Here is a 13,713-nt window from a genome sequence, read left to right on the forward strand (position 1 = left end):
GAAACATGATAATAGTTTCTCTTGAGATTCTCTATTTTCAGATAAGGTATATTTAAAAAATCTAGGTTCAGAAACATTTAGGAGTAATTACAAATTTAGGAAAACATATAATACTGGTGGCATTGAAGTCTTGCTGTTAAGATACCGATTGTGTTTTTGTCCATCTCCACCCCCATGCATATATAAACATTTACTCTTTAAAAAATTTAGATTTTGAACTAAAATTTATTATTGAAGTAAGAGTGCATTGAAACATTTTATGTGTTCATTTGTGCAGCATTATAAGTGAATGAATTAATTTGGCCATTATTTGACAGTTCATTAATTTTGACCATTAAAATTCCAATTCAGGGGATGGAGAATTGTATTTTTAATGTGTACTTGTACATAGATTGCTTGCTTTGCATGCAGCTGACCTGGGTTCAGTCCCTGGCATCCCATATGTTCCCCAAGGCTGCCAAGAATAATTTCAAGTGCAGAGCAGGAGTAATCCCTGAGCACTTCTAGGTATGGCCCCAAACAAAACAATCCAATTCTATTTTTTTGCCATGTAATTGACCTCTTTTACTCTATTGTTCTAAAACTTTTTTTGGGGGGGGTGATTTATTTCATTGTCTCATATTGTTTCTTTGTGCATAAGTGTGAAATCTTGTGGTGTTTTGTCTTCTCTTGACTGATTTAACTAAACATAATAACTTCGAGGTTCAACTGTATCACCATAATGACAGAATTTCATTTTTTCCATTATAGCTGTAGAGCATTCCATTGTGTGTTTAAACAGCATTTAATTTATTCAGCCATCTGTTGATGGACACTTAGGTAGTTTCCAACTCTAGGGATTTGCAAAGAGTGCTGCAGTGATTATAGAGATGTATGTATTTCTTTCAATTAGTGCTTTAGAATAGGCGATAAATACCCAAGGTGGGATAACTGGACTACATGGAATTTCTATTTTTAATTTTTTCAGTGTTTTCATATGACTTTCTAGTATGATGGCACCAGTTTACATTTTCACAAATCATTACAAGGGTTTTTGAAAATATGGTAATTAACAAACTTGATAAGTACAATGCAAATCCAAAATAAATCATTAGTATAATAAGATTAGAGTAGAGCAACATTTCTGAAATGAAACTTTTTAAAATTTATGTAGACTAGGGCTGGAGCTATAGCACAGCGGTAGGGCGTTCGCCTTACAGGCGGCCAACATGACCGACCCGAGTTCGATTCCTCCGCCCCTCTCGGAGAGCCCGGCAAGCTACCGAGAGTATCTCGCCCGCACGGCAGAGCCTGGCAAGCTCCCCGTGATGTATTCGATATGCCAGACACAGTAACAACAAAGTCTCCAATGGAGACGTTACTGGGCCCGCTCGAGCAAATCGACGATCAACGGGAGGGCCTTTACCTTTACCTTTATGTAGACTGTATATTTAATCCTTTCTGAATCTAATATGCACTTAGAAACAATGTGAGCTTGTAAAATATTAACCCTACACCGTATCTAAGCCTGCTTTTAGTTTGTATGGACCTACATCTTGATGAATGATTAAATTTGGCTGCTACCTATACACTGATTCATTCAGTAAGATCAAATGACATTAAAAAAATTAAACTATATTTCCATTAAACAATAAAATTATGTTTGACATTCTATTTAGTTTGTCTATTGCATGTAATTGAAATATGAATAGTGATAATTCTCCATTTATCCCATTCGAAATTTGTAATTAACCAAGTATGTCAGAGGTTTGTAATCCTATTTAAAACCTTTTAATGAAGTGCTAGCCTACTTCAGTTGATAAATTTTTTTTTTAAATTGTATTACTTAAAGTTGATTACAAATGTTCTCTTTTTAAATTTGGTTAAGGATATAAACCCTTAGTGTTTTGTGAATGTAATTAAAAATATTTTCTTTTGTCCTTTGATATTTTAATTTACTCTTTATGGCCACCTGCATTGCTGAATAGTAGCACCTTTCCTTCACATAGTTCAGCTGGCAATTATTAAACATCTAGCATTCGTTAGCAGACAGCCTCTTGCCATTTAAAGGTAGAAAATGTTGCCTCTTATAATTTTTGGTTATTATTATCTAACAATAGATAATAATAATAATATGGTATTAAGTATAGGAATTTGTAAAAAGAAAAATTTAAGGTAATATGTAAAACGTGGGCTGGAGCGATAGCACAGTGGGTAGGGCATTTGCCTTGCACACAGCCAACATGGCTGGCCCGAGTTCGATTCCTCCGCCCCTCTCGGAGAGCCCGGCAAGCTACCGAGAGTATCTCGCCCGCACGGCAGAGCCTGGCAAGCTACCGGTGACGTATTCAATATGCCAAACACAGTAACAACAAGTCTCACGATGGAGATGTTACTGGGCCCACTCGAGAAAATCGATGAACAATGGGAGGACCATGACCGTGACCATGTAAAACGTGTTGCATTAGGATTTTTGTTTTCGAAAAACAGTTGTGTCCTCTTCCTCCGCCTGCCAAATTCTTTATTAGTTTTTTCGCCTTTAAAATGGATTCTCTGAGTAAGAGGGAAATTATCTGAAGTAGAGGTAGGGAGAGGGGTGGGACAGGAGCAGGAGTTGTGGGGAGGGATACTGGGGACATTGGTAGTAGAAAATGTACACTGGTGGAGGGATGCGTGTTCGATCATTGTATGACTGAAACTCAAACATGAAACCTTTGCAAGTGTTAAAAATAAATAAATAAATAAATACATCACTGTCACTGTCACTGTCCTCCTGTTGTTCATCGATTTGCTTGAGTGGGCCCAGTAACGTCTCCATTGGAGACTTTGTTGTTACTGTGTTTGGCATATCGAATACATCACAGGTAGCTTGCAGGCTCTGCCGTGCGGGCGAGACACTCTCGGTAGCTTGCCGGGCTAAAATGAATTCTCTGACCGAGAGAGAAGAAAAGCACCTGCCATAGAGACTGGCTGGGAATTGGGGGTGGGGAGTGATGGGAAGGAACCTGGGGACACTGATGCTGGGAAAGGTACACTGGTGGAGGACTAGGTGTTGGAATACTGTATGATTGAAATCTAATCATGAACAGCTTTGGAAGGGTCTGTCTCACAGTGATTCAATAAAAAAGTAAAAAAAAAACAGAATAAAAGATTTTCTGATTTGGAATATAGAAGTGAACTATAATTTATAGTTTCAAAGTTTCTTTTTCTCTGCATTTAATTTTTACACTTGAATCAGTTAGGTGTGTTTTTAAATGCATGAGAATCACGAACTGTGAAAGCTCTTCTAAAATTAAGTGTTCAGTATGAAAAATTTATTCTTGATTAGGAGAATAATCTCTTTTTATTCCCACTTACAATAATTTTGAAATTTTAACTCATTTAAAAATTGAATTAGAAGATAGCAAATTTTTGAGTCAAGAAGAAATTTTGCACACTCTAGGGGATGGTCTGGTGCCATCTTGTGTTATATGTGAAACCCTATCATATTATTGGCAGTACTGTAAACCAAAATAACATTTAAAAAATAAGAAGAAATCTTGGTCTCTGATAAATAATTTCCTGGAAACTTAGAATAATTCTTAGCTTAAAAATATGTCATAGTAATATGGGTTATATTAAAAAACCTGTGGTGCTTAATGACATAGATTTATTATTCAGTTCTTTGTCAGAGATGTTTGACCTTAGCTGTAATGTTTTTCCTTTTCCATATGTATTTCAGAGCTATAGGTGACATCAGATTTACTTCGCTGTTTAAATTCAGTGAGCTTTTTAAATAAGGGTATATTTATGTTTACAGTGGTAGTGTATAAAATTTGATTCACCCTCTTTCTGAGGCTAAATTGATAGGTTTGATTTCATTGTGATGGGAATATTGTGTGGTAACTGCATTAAGGGTGATTTGATTGACTTTGTGTCGTTTTTATCTGTGTTACTTTCATGTTTTATTTAAAAGCTTTTCATGGCTAGGAGAAGTTAAGTGGTATAATTTGCCTTTACACATTTATATAATTGAACTTAGCAAAGTGGCAAAGTTTCTAATCAAAGAAAATGCTTCTGAATGATGACATAAACTTCAGTCATTCCTTATGCTGAGAATAAGTGTTATCTCTGATAATTTACGATTCCTGAGGTATTTTGTCTATATTTTTTGTGTGCTAAAGGCTTATACACCCTGTGCCATTTAAACTGTTTTTCTACATAGAGATTTAGCCTGTTAAGTGACACGTAGAGTTACATGTTTCAGCATATATGTATAGAGATATTCCTGGGACTGATGATTTGATGTTTTAACAAGATGATAAGGTAGCAGGTAGAAATCTCTCCAAAAGTATCTGGTTGTCTATTTATAAATTTTATAAAAAAGCAAATTAAAAGAAATCTGTGTAGTAGTCAGTTTTTGCTGTACAAAAGATTAGTATGCCTTTTTTTCCTCTTAAACTTTTGCCGTTATTTTTCCCATCGAACAGAAGACTCATTCCTCACTTGTGTTGGAAAGAGAGGGTTATAGAATATAAAGGGAAAGGGAAAATTAAGATGGAGATTAAGTGGAGATCATTTGATCACTTGATCACTTAACATCTCGTTACTCATTGATTTGCTCGAGTGGGCACCAGTAATGTCTCCATTCATCCTTGTCACGTGCTAGTGTAGCGCAATGGCATCTGCTCACTCCAGGAACACAAAGAGCTTCAAACCATTTGTTCAGGGTCTTGACAAAGAAGTCTGACAATCTGTAGGTGGGCGGCCATGCAATCTTTTGACATCCCGTGGAATCCACTCGGTAACGGCTCTAGTCCAGTGATCGTCTCCAAATTGCATTACGTGTGTGTCCCATCTGATTTTCGATGCCTTGGCAAACAAGACAGCGTCCATGATTTTAGATCGTCAACGAACTTGAGTGAACCGTGATACTCCAAGCATAGCTCTTTCGATTCTTCTTTGGGACACCCAAATATTGTTCTCGTCCTGTTCTCATAGGGCCCAGGTCTCTGAGGTGTATGTTAGTTCAGGAAGATCAGTGGAGTCAAAGAGATGTGCCCGGAGCCGGAGGTTTTTCGTCCTCTTAGCTATTTCTTTGACGCTTTGAAGGCGTTCCAAGCCACTCTCTTCCTCCTGCGCGACTTAGGTGTCAGGTCGTACGTCATGTTGAGTTCTCGCATGTTAGTTCTCAACCTAGATACACATAACTGCTGCATTCAGAGATATTCGTTCAATTGAGAGTGAAAATGACAAAGTGGAGATAGCAATAAAATATAATTACCTCACAGAAAAATTAAATATGTACAAATAATTTAAAAAATGTATGCCCATGACTTCTCTTATAAGAGAAAGGAATGGGCTGGAACTATAGTATAGCAAGTAGGACAACCTGGATTTGTTCCCTGGCATCCCTATATACTGCCAGGAGTAGTATCTGAGTGCAGAGCGAGGAGTAATTTCTGAGCATCACCCAGTATGTCCCAAAAGTTTAAAAACAAGCAACAAAACAAAACAAAACAAAAAACAAAATGAGGGGATTGGGTAGAAAGAGAGGAGGGAGACGCAAAACCCCAGTGAAGGGTTAGGGGGTAGTTTATCGGTATGAGCTCATGCCACATATGTGTGGAATAAAGGGTTCTCCCACAGGTACTGTTACCAGATTTCTGAAAGAAAAATTTATATACAAAGCTCAGATACTTAATATCTTAAGAACTATAAATATTTTTTTAAAAAGACTATTATTGAATCACCATGAGGTACAAATTATAAAGTTGATAAAGGCTGACTTTCAGTCATATAAGGTTCCTGCACCCAGTTCTTTGCCAGTTTCCATTTCCCTCCACCAATTTTCTTCCACCTCCTGCCTCCCAGAAGTAAACACTTTTCTTTCTTTTAGGCACTGTAGTTTGTAATCTTAAAAAGAATCTTCCACTATGGTGAAATAATATTATTTGATGTGGACATTATTTTGTAGCTTTGTAAATCTCCAAACTCAGTAATTTGTGACTGAAAGTTAACTTTCACTTTCCTTCTTTCTTTCTCTGAAGGTACTTGTGAGTGAGGATTCTGACAGTGATGGCATCGTGGCTCACTTCCCTGCTCATGAGAAACCAGTGTGCTGTATGGCTTTTAATACAAGTGGTATGTCCATTTTGAGTCTTTCGTATTTTGGGTTTCCCCTGGGTTTGAAATCAGTTGGAAATGGTTATGGGAATGGAAAAATAGGAAATTGGAATCTGACTTGTGGGTTTCAGATTATTTCAGAGAAGAGTCATTAGTAAGTGGTTTTGAATCGTTTTTTCTATTTTTTAATTTAATTTATTTTTTAAAATAATTCACAATATTTAATTACATTTAATATTTGAACACCAATCCCACCACCATTCCACCTTCCCACCAGCATATTTGGGATGTTTCCATCCCGAACCCCAACTCCTGCCCCAAAACAGAACCAAAATTATTTATTTTGTATTGTTTGTTATGAATAAACTGTTGAAAATATTCCAAAAAAGTTTCCTTAGAGGAAAAGTACGTCAAGATTGTTGTATTCACCCAGGGTCCATTAAGCCGTTCTATAAGAGATCACTAACATGTTAAAGGTTAAGCCTTGTGTGCATCTGTAAAAAAATTTTTCCTTCAAAGATTGGTTGCATTCTACTTGAAACCCCATCAAATGTGGTGCGCTACTCTTGGAATATGAGTGGCGTGAGGTATGAGATGTTCAGGAATAGGTTCACTCATGGGTGAGGCTCGACCTGAGCATGTGGAATGTGGCCATGAGCATGGCAGAAGTTGAGTTCTGCAGGTTTTTGGCTGCCTGGGCTGGGTCCCTAGGGACAGGCAGGGACCTCACTCGCCCTCCTCTGGGGTGCCCCGAACGAAACAGCCTGGAGTGGGGTCTGATGGCATGGTTATTTATTGTGAGTCGTTTTACTCTCTCCTGAGAAAATTATGTATTGAATAAATCAATTTTTAATAAAATCATAGAAATCCAAAGCATTGGTGCATAGTGATTGAATAGCAGTAGTAGGTAGAAATTACTGTTGAATTGCATTTATTTTTGCATAATAATAAGCTATATTATAGATTATCCCAAAATAGGTGTCAGCATATGTGAATGATATTTTCTTTATAACTTCTTGCTATGTAACTTTCAGTTGTTACTTTGTAACATTTTATTTACTTCATCTGTTTTTCTCCCTTTTTTGTTGGTACTTTTTGCTTTGCTAGTTGTTCTTCAGCATTTATATGGGCAAATGTTACAGTAAATGTTGAATGTCATCTTACTTTTGATTTTTAGCCAAACATATGATTACATAAATTTCAAGCATAAAAAATAGATTTGAAAGCAGTGATCTATGTACCACCACCTCCATTAAATAGGTTTTCAGATTTTAATTTGTAAGATTTTTTTAAAAATTGTTTTTAGGCATCCCCTGACTATGTTCAGGGCTTATTCCTGGTTCCGTGTTCCGGGACTGTTTCTGGCCGTGTTTGGGGAACAGTTTGGGGTGCTGGAAATCCAACCCAGGTGGCTTCTGTGCCCGGCAAGCACCCTCCCTGCCTGCTCTTCTCACTCTCTGGCCCCTGTATTGTATCAATTTTGCTGAACCACTTGAATATTTGAATTCATTACATATGTAACATTACACTCACTGCAAATTGAACATGTATTTTCTCAGCATAGGGATCTCTGTATTGAATTAAATCTTTGATCATAGTTCAGTTATCTAATATCTAAGAATAAATAAAAAAATTACACCTTTAAAAAATAAATTCTCTACTGTAAGCCAAGATATAATTAAGGTTAAATCTTTGTATTTTGTGCCTTTTTATTCACTTAAAATTTTTCTAAATTGAAGACGTTTATTCCAGTTTAAAAAGTTACAGTTTAATTCTGTTATGTTCAGTTGTACATAGTTTACTTTTTTACTCCCATCTTTATTTTTTTTGTGTGCATATAGTTATTTTACCCCAAATGTATTCATTTCTAACAATGTTTTATTACTTACGGATTCTTTTAAATACATTTAAGATTTTAAATTAAGAATTTTTTTTTTAGGGGGAGGGAGGGGGAATTAGTACACCAAGGAAAGGACTTGCACCTGGCTAGCCTGTATTCTGTCCCTGGAATCACATTTGGTCTCCTGAGCCTTACCAGGAGTAAGCCCTGGGCACCATCAGTTGTGGCCCCTAAAAAAAAAAAAACAAAATTCTTTTAAAAACTGTTTAAATATTACTGTCTACATCATTTCCTTCAGGAGACAGTTTATATCAGTTTGTCTTACAGTTTTTGATAGCAGTTTGAGCTCATGATTTGTCAGATGTTTAGTACTGGAAAGATTTTCTTTGTGGAGATGAGCAGATATTCTGTTTTCTGGGCTCATATCTGAAACAATTTTTTGTCTAATAGTTTTGATATCGCTCCAGCCCACAGCCAGCCTGGCCGAGCCAGGTCCGATTCCTCCGCTCCTCTTGGAGAGCCTGGCAAGCTACCAAGAGTATTCAATATGCCAAACACAGTAACAAGAAGTCTCACAATGGAGACGTTACTGGGCCCGCTCGAGCAAATCGATGAACAACGGGAGGACAGTTTTGATATATTAAAGGATATAGAATGGTGTTCATGTTTAATGAATGAATGAATGAATGAAAGGATATAGAATGGTGTTCATGTTTAATGCAGAGAATAGCTGGTATTCTGTTTTTAAAGTGTTTGCTCTTCAACTGGGGATAGTTATACTCTTGTTTTAATTAATAATTTTTAAGTCTATAGTTGGTTTACTATTTCCAGTAGTTATTTGGAAAACAAATCCATGGAATTGTTTTTAAGTTACACTGTTTCTAAATAAAAGATAAATTTGTTCTTTTGAATTTAGAACTGAAATAGTCTTCATCAACTTGGAATATTTTCAGATCTTTTCTCATTTGATTGATGGGTCTGAAGAGATGGCTTTTTTTTTTTAATTCTGCAGAAATGATCATGTTAGTTAAAATTGATGGAAAGAACCCCTCTACTCTCTCTTCCTTTCATCTTTTAAAATAAGAAATGATAGTTAGAGGATAATATAGAGTACTTAGAATAATCTTTCTTCTAATGTCCTAATTAGTCATTTTTGATAGACAGGAAATTTTTTAATAGTGATTGTTGAACAGCAAGATTGATTTAATTAATGAAGACAAACATTTATTGAAATAATCTGAATGTTGTGGGAATTGAGTTAAATTTAAAGAAATAGTCTGGAAGTTATGTCATTTACAGCACTCCATTTGGAACAACCAATATGAGTCGTTTTGATAATCCATTCGCTATGTCAGTTCTCCTTTGTATTAAAGTATATGTTATACCACCACAGTTGGAGTGCCTTTGACATTGCAAGTTGTACTTTTTCCTTCTATGATTTTTCCATCAGAGTAAGAACATAGTAATCTTAAAAAATTGTGTTGTCATATCTGTTCATTATCTACCAATTAATGATAGAAAACTATTTTTCTCTCTCCTAATTTTTATCTACATTTACCATTTATTTTATTGAACTCCAAATTGGGTTTATATGAAGATTAATATTTGTGTTCATATTTTTGTGTTTCTGGAGAACTAGTTGTCTGTGATACAAATTAAATTACCTTGCAGTAACTATTTCCTTCACTGTCTATTTTTCATGCTAACTTCTGAATTTCTGGTTATGTTAGAGTTAGTTCTTTTGCATTTTAAGGATTCACAAATATAATGAGATATCCACTATTATAGTACTTTAAAAAATTGCTTCACTGTTCCTCTTCCTCCCATGTCTCTGCATGTCAGTTCCTCTCTGCCCTAACACTTGACAATTATCAATCTTTTTAATGTTTTTATTTTTCCAGAAAGCCATATTGTTGGAATCATAGTGTGTAGTCACTTCAGCTTAGTTATTTTTACTTACTAATATGCACTTTAGACTCGTCTACCTTTCATGCCTTGGTCGTGCATTTCTTTTCTGCTCTAGATTTTGTGTATAAACATATCATATTTTATTTGTCATCTGTTCTGTTCATCTCCTTTATTGCAGTTTCTTTTCATATATTTCATTCATTTTTATTTCCTTTTTCTTTTCCTTTTGTTTTTTGGGCCACACTTGGAAATTCTCAGGGCTTACTCCTGGCTCTGTGCTCAGAGATCACTCCTGGTGGGCTCAGGAGAACATGTGGACTGCCCAGAGATTGAACCTGGGTCTGTTGTGTGCAAGGCAGCGCCACACTCACTTTACTGTCCATCTCTATTTGTACACCTTAATAGGTTTTATTTTTTTAAATTAGGTTTAAAACACGTTTCGTAGATTTTTTTGTTCAATTTGTGACTTGTCTTCTCTTTCACTTGAAATGATTTTTGTAGAGAAGTATTTATTTTCAGTGAAACTAAACATTACCTTTCTCAATTGTTCCTTTAGTGTGTATATAATATAATTGTTTTATTTTCATACACACCTAATGAGTTCTGGGGGGGAAATCTCCTATTGGTGCTGGTGGTGTGTGATGTGCTATCTGTTCCAGGTATTAAACTTAGGATTCTGGCATGCAAAGTATATATGCTCCTGCCCTGTGTGTGTGTGTGTGTGTGTGTGTGTGTGTGTGTGTTTTAATGTGAGTACTGCTGTTTATTCAGCCATTGATTAAGCTGATTGAATTGGGCATAAATTCCACATTACTTTTATTTTTTGAATCACCATGAGATACAGTTACAAAACTTCCATGTCCAAGATTTAGCCATAGAATGATCAAACACCCATCCCTCCACCAGTGCACACTTTCTAACACCAGTATCCCGAGTATATCTCCCTCCTGCCCCCATCCCAGTCCTCACCTTGCCTCCATGGCAGGCAATTTCCCCAGTACTCTCTCTCTACTTTGGGTCATTATGTTTTGCTTGAATTTTCCCACCACCAGTCAAGCCTGCCTGCCTGCTTGGGGCTGACGCTAGATCATTTATTGTCCATTGCTCATTTTGAATATCTTGGGTGCCAAGGCTGCACATTTCTGGAATCCTAGATTGTAAATGGTTGGGTTCCAGAGACATCTCTGTAGGCCACTAATCCATTTTGGGATTCATTTGGGCATCTCTGGGCCAGGGCTATTGATGCTCTGAGATGGCACCCAGAGACACATTGTGGGATTAACAGCCAGGCTGACAAGCGCTCTGCCTTTTTTTTTTTGTTTGTTTGTTTTTTTTGTTTTTGTTTTTTGTTTTTTGTTTTTTGTTTTCAATTTTTTTCCCCTTTATTTTATTTTATTTTTTTTAAAGTTGTAGATTTACAATTTTTTGTGCTTTGGTTTCAATTATACAATGATCAGATACCCATCCCTCCACCAGTGCCCATTTTCCACCACCATGGATAATATCCCTCCCACCCCCATCCCCCCATCCCCCCTGTCTCTGTGGCAGGGCAATCCCCTGTGTTCTCTCTCTCCTTTTGGGTGTTGTGGTCTGCAAAAGAGGCATTGAGTGGCAAACATGTTCAGTCCATAGTCTACTTTCGACATGCATCTCCCCTCCTGGGAGGATCCTCCAAACATCCTTTATTTGGTGCTCCCTTCTCTATCTGAACTGCCCTTTCCTCTAGGATACCCGGCTGGCCTCTAAGTTATGGAGTAATCCTCCTGGTGCTGATCTCAGCTATTCTTGGGTATTAATCTCATACTTTGTTACTTTATATCCCCCAGATGAATGCAATCTTTCTATGTCTATCCCTCTCTTTCTGACTCATTTCGCTTAGCATGATACTTTCCATATTGTACCACTTGTATGTAAATTTCATGACTTCATCTTTTCTAAGAGCTACATAGTACTCCATTGTGTAGATGTACCAAAGTTTCTTTAACCAGTCATCTGTTCTTGGGCATTCAGGTTTCTTCCAGTTTCTGGCTCTTGTAAAGAGCGCTGCAATGAACAAACAAGTGCAGATGTCACTTCGACTATACATTTTTGCCTCTCTGGGATATATTCCCAGGAGTGGTATTGCTGGGTCAAATGGGAGCTCAATTTCCAATTTTTTGAGAATCGTCCATACTGTTTTCCAGAAGGGCTGAACCAGTGGACATTCCCACCAACAGTGAAGGAGTGTCCCTTTCTCGCCACATCCACGCCAGCATCGGTTGCTTTTGTTCTTTTGGATGTGGGCCAGTCTCTGAGGTGTGAGATGGTATCTCATTGTGGTTTTGATCTGCATCTCCCTGATGATTAATGATGTAGAGCATTTTCTCATGTGCTTTTTTGCCATTCGGATTTCTTCTTTGAGAAAGTTTCTGTTCATTTCATTGCCCCATTTTTGGATGGGGTTGGATGTTTTCTTCTTGTGGAGTTTAACCAGTATTCTGTATATCCTGGATATCAACCCCTTGTCAGATGTGTATTCGGTGAATATCCTTTCCCATTCTGTAGACTGTCTTTGTATTTTGGTCACTGTTTCTTTGGAGGTGCAGAAGCTTCTTAGTTTAAGATAGTCCCATTTATCTATCTCTGTTTTCACTTGCTCGGCCAGTGGCGTGGCATCTTTGAAGATACCATTAGCTTCAATGTCATGGAGGGTTTTGCCAACTTTATCTTCAATGTACCTTATGGTTTCTGGTCTGATGTTGAGGTCTTTAATCCATTTTGATCTTACTTTTGTACATGGTGTTAGGCAGAGTTCTGAGCCTATTTTTTTGCATGTAGCCGTCCAGTGATGCCAACACAATTTATTAAAGAGGCTTTCCTTACTCCACTTCACATTACTTGCACCTTTATCAAAGATTAGATGATCATATGATTGAGGAGAGATGTCAGTGTATTCAACCCTGTTCCATTGGTCTGCAGTTCTGCCTTTGTTCCAGTACCATGCTGTTTTAATTATTACTGCTTTGTAGTACAGTTTGAAGTTCGGGAGGTTGATTCCTCCCATTTTCTTTTTCCCAAGAATTGCTTTAGCTATTCGTGGGGGCTTATTGTTCCATATAAATTTCAAGAGTGTTTGCTCCATTTCTTTGAAGAATGTCATGGGTATCCTTATAGGCATTGCATTGAATTTATACAATGCTTTCGGTAGTATTGCCATTTTGACAATGTTAAGTCTCCCGACCCATGAGCAGGGGATATCTTTCCATTTCCTCATGTCCTCTTTTATTTCCTGAAGTAGCGTTTTGTAGTTTTCTTTGTACAGGTCCTTTACTTCCTTAGTTAAGCTGATTCCTAGGTACTTGATTTTCTGGGGCACAATTGTGAATGGGATTGTTTTTTTCATGTTGCTTTCTTCTCTCTCACTGTTTGCGTATAGGAAAGCCATGGACTTTTGGGTATTGATTTTATAACCTGCAACTTTACTATACGAGTCTATTGTTTCTAGGAGTTTTTTGGTGGAAGTTATTGGGTTCTCTAAGTAGAGTATCATATCATCTGCGAATAGTGAGAGCTTGATTTCTTCCTTTCCTACCTGAATGCCCTTAATATCTTTTTCCTGCCTAATCGCTATTGCAAGTACTTCCAGTACTATATTGAACAGCAGTGGAGAGAGTGGGCATCCCTGTCTCGTCCCTGATCTTAGAGGGAAGGCTCTCAGTTTTTCCCCATTGAGGATGATGCTTGCTGTAGGCTTGTGGTAGATGGCTTTAATTATGTTGAGGAAGGTTCCCTCTATACCCATTTTGGCTAGGGTTTTCATCATAAAGGGGTGCTGGATCTTATCAAATGCTTTCTCTGCATCTATTGATATGATCATATGCTTTTTATCTTTTCTTTTGTTG

General features: G+C 37.0%; 1 protein-coding gene across 7 annotated transcripts in view; it reads left to right on the top strand.

The window, feature by feature from the left end:
* BCAS3 (BCAS3 microtubule associated cell migration factor) overlaps positions 1 to 13,713 on the top strand; it is a 660,253-nt gene that overhangs the window by 189,905 nt on the left and 456,635 nt on the right. For all 7 annotated transcript variants that reach the window (XM_056128182.1, XM_056128175.1, XM_056128179.1 and 4 more), the window contains exon 13: positions 6,009 to 6,102. In XM_056128182.1, coding sequence (XP_055984157.1) covers positions 6,009 to 6,102 — 94 coding nt within the window. The remainder of the gene's footprint in view (positions 1 to 6,008; positions 6,103 to 13,713) is intronic.

This window comes from Sorex fumeus, unplaced genomic scaffold (assembly GCF_029834395.1).
Source record: "Sorex fumeus unplaced genomic scaffold, SorFum_2.1 ptg000063l, whole genome shotgun sequence".
In the NCBI taxonomy this organism is placed as follows: Eukaryota; Metazoa; Chordata; class Mammalia; order Eulipotyphla; family Soricidae; genus Sorex; species Sorex fumeus.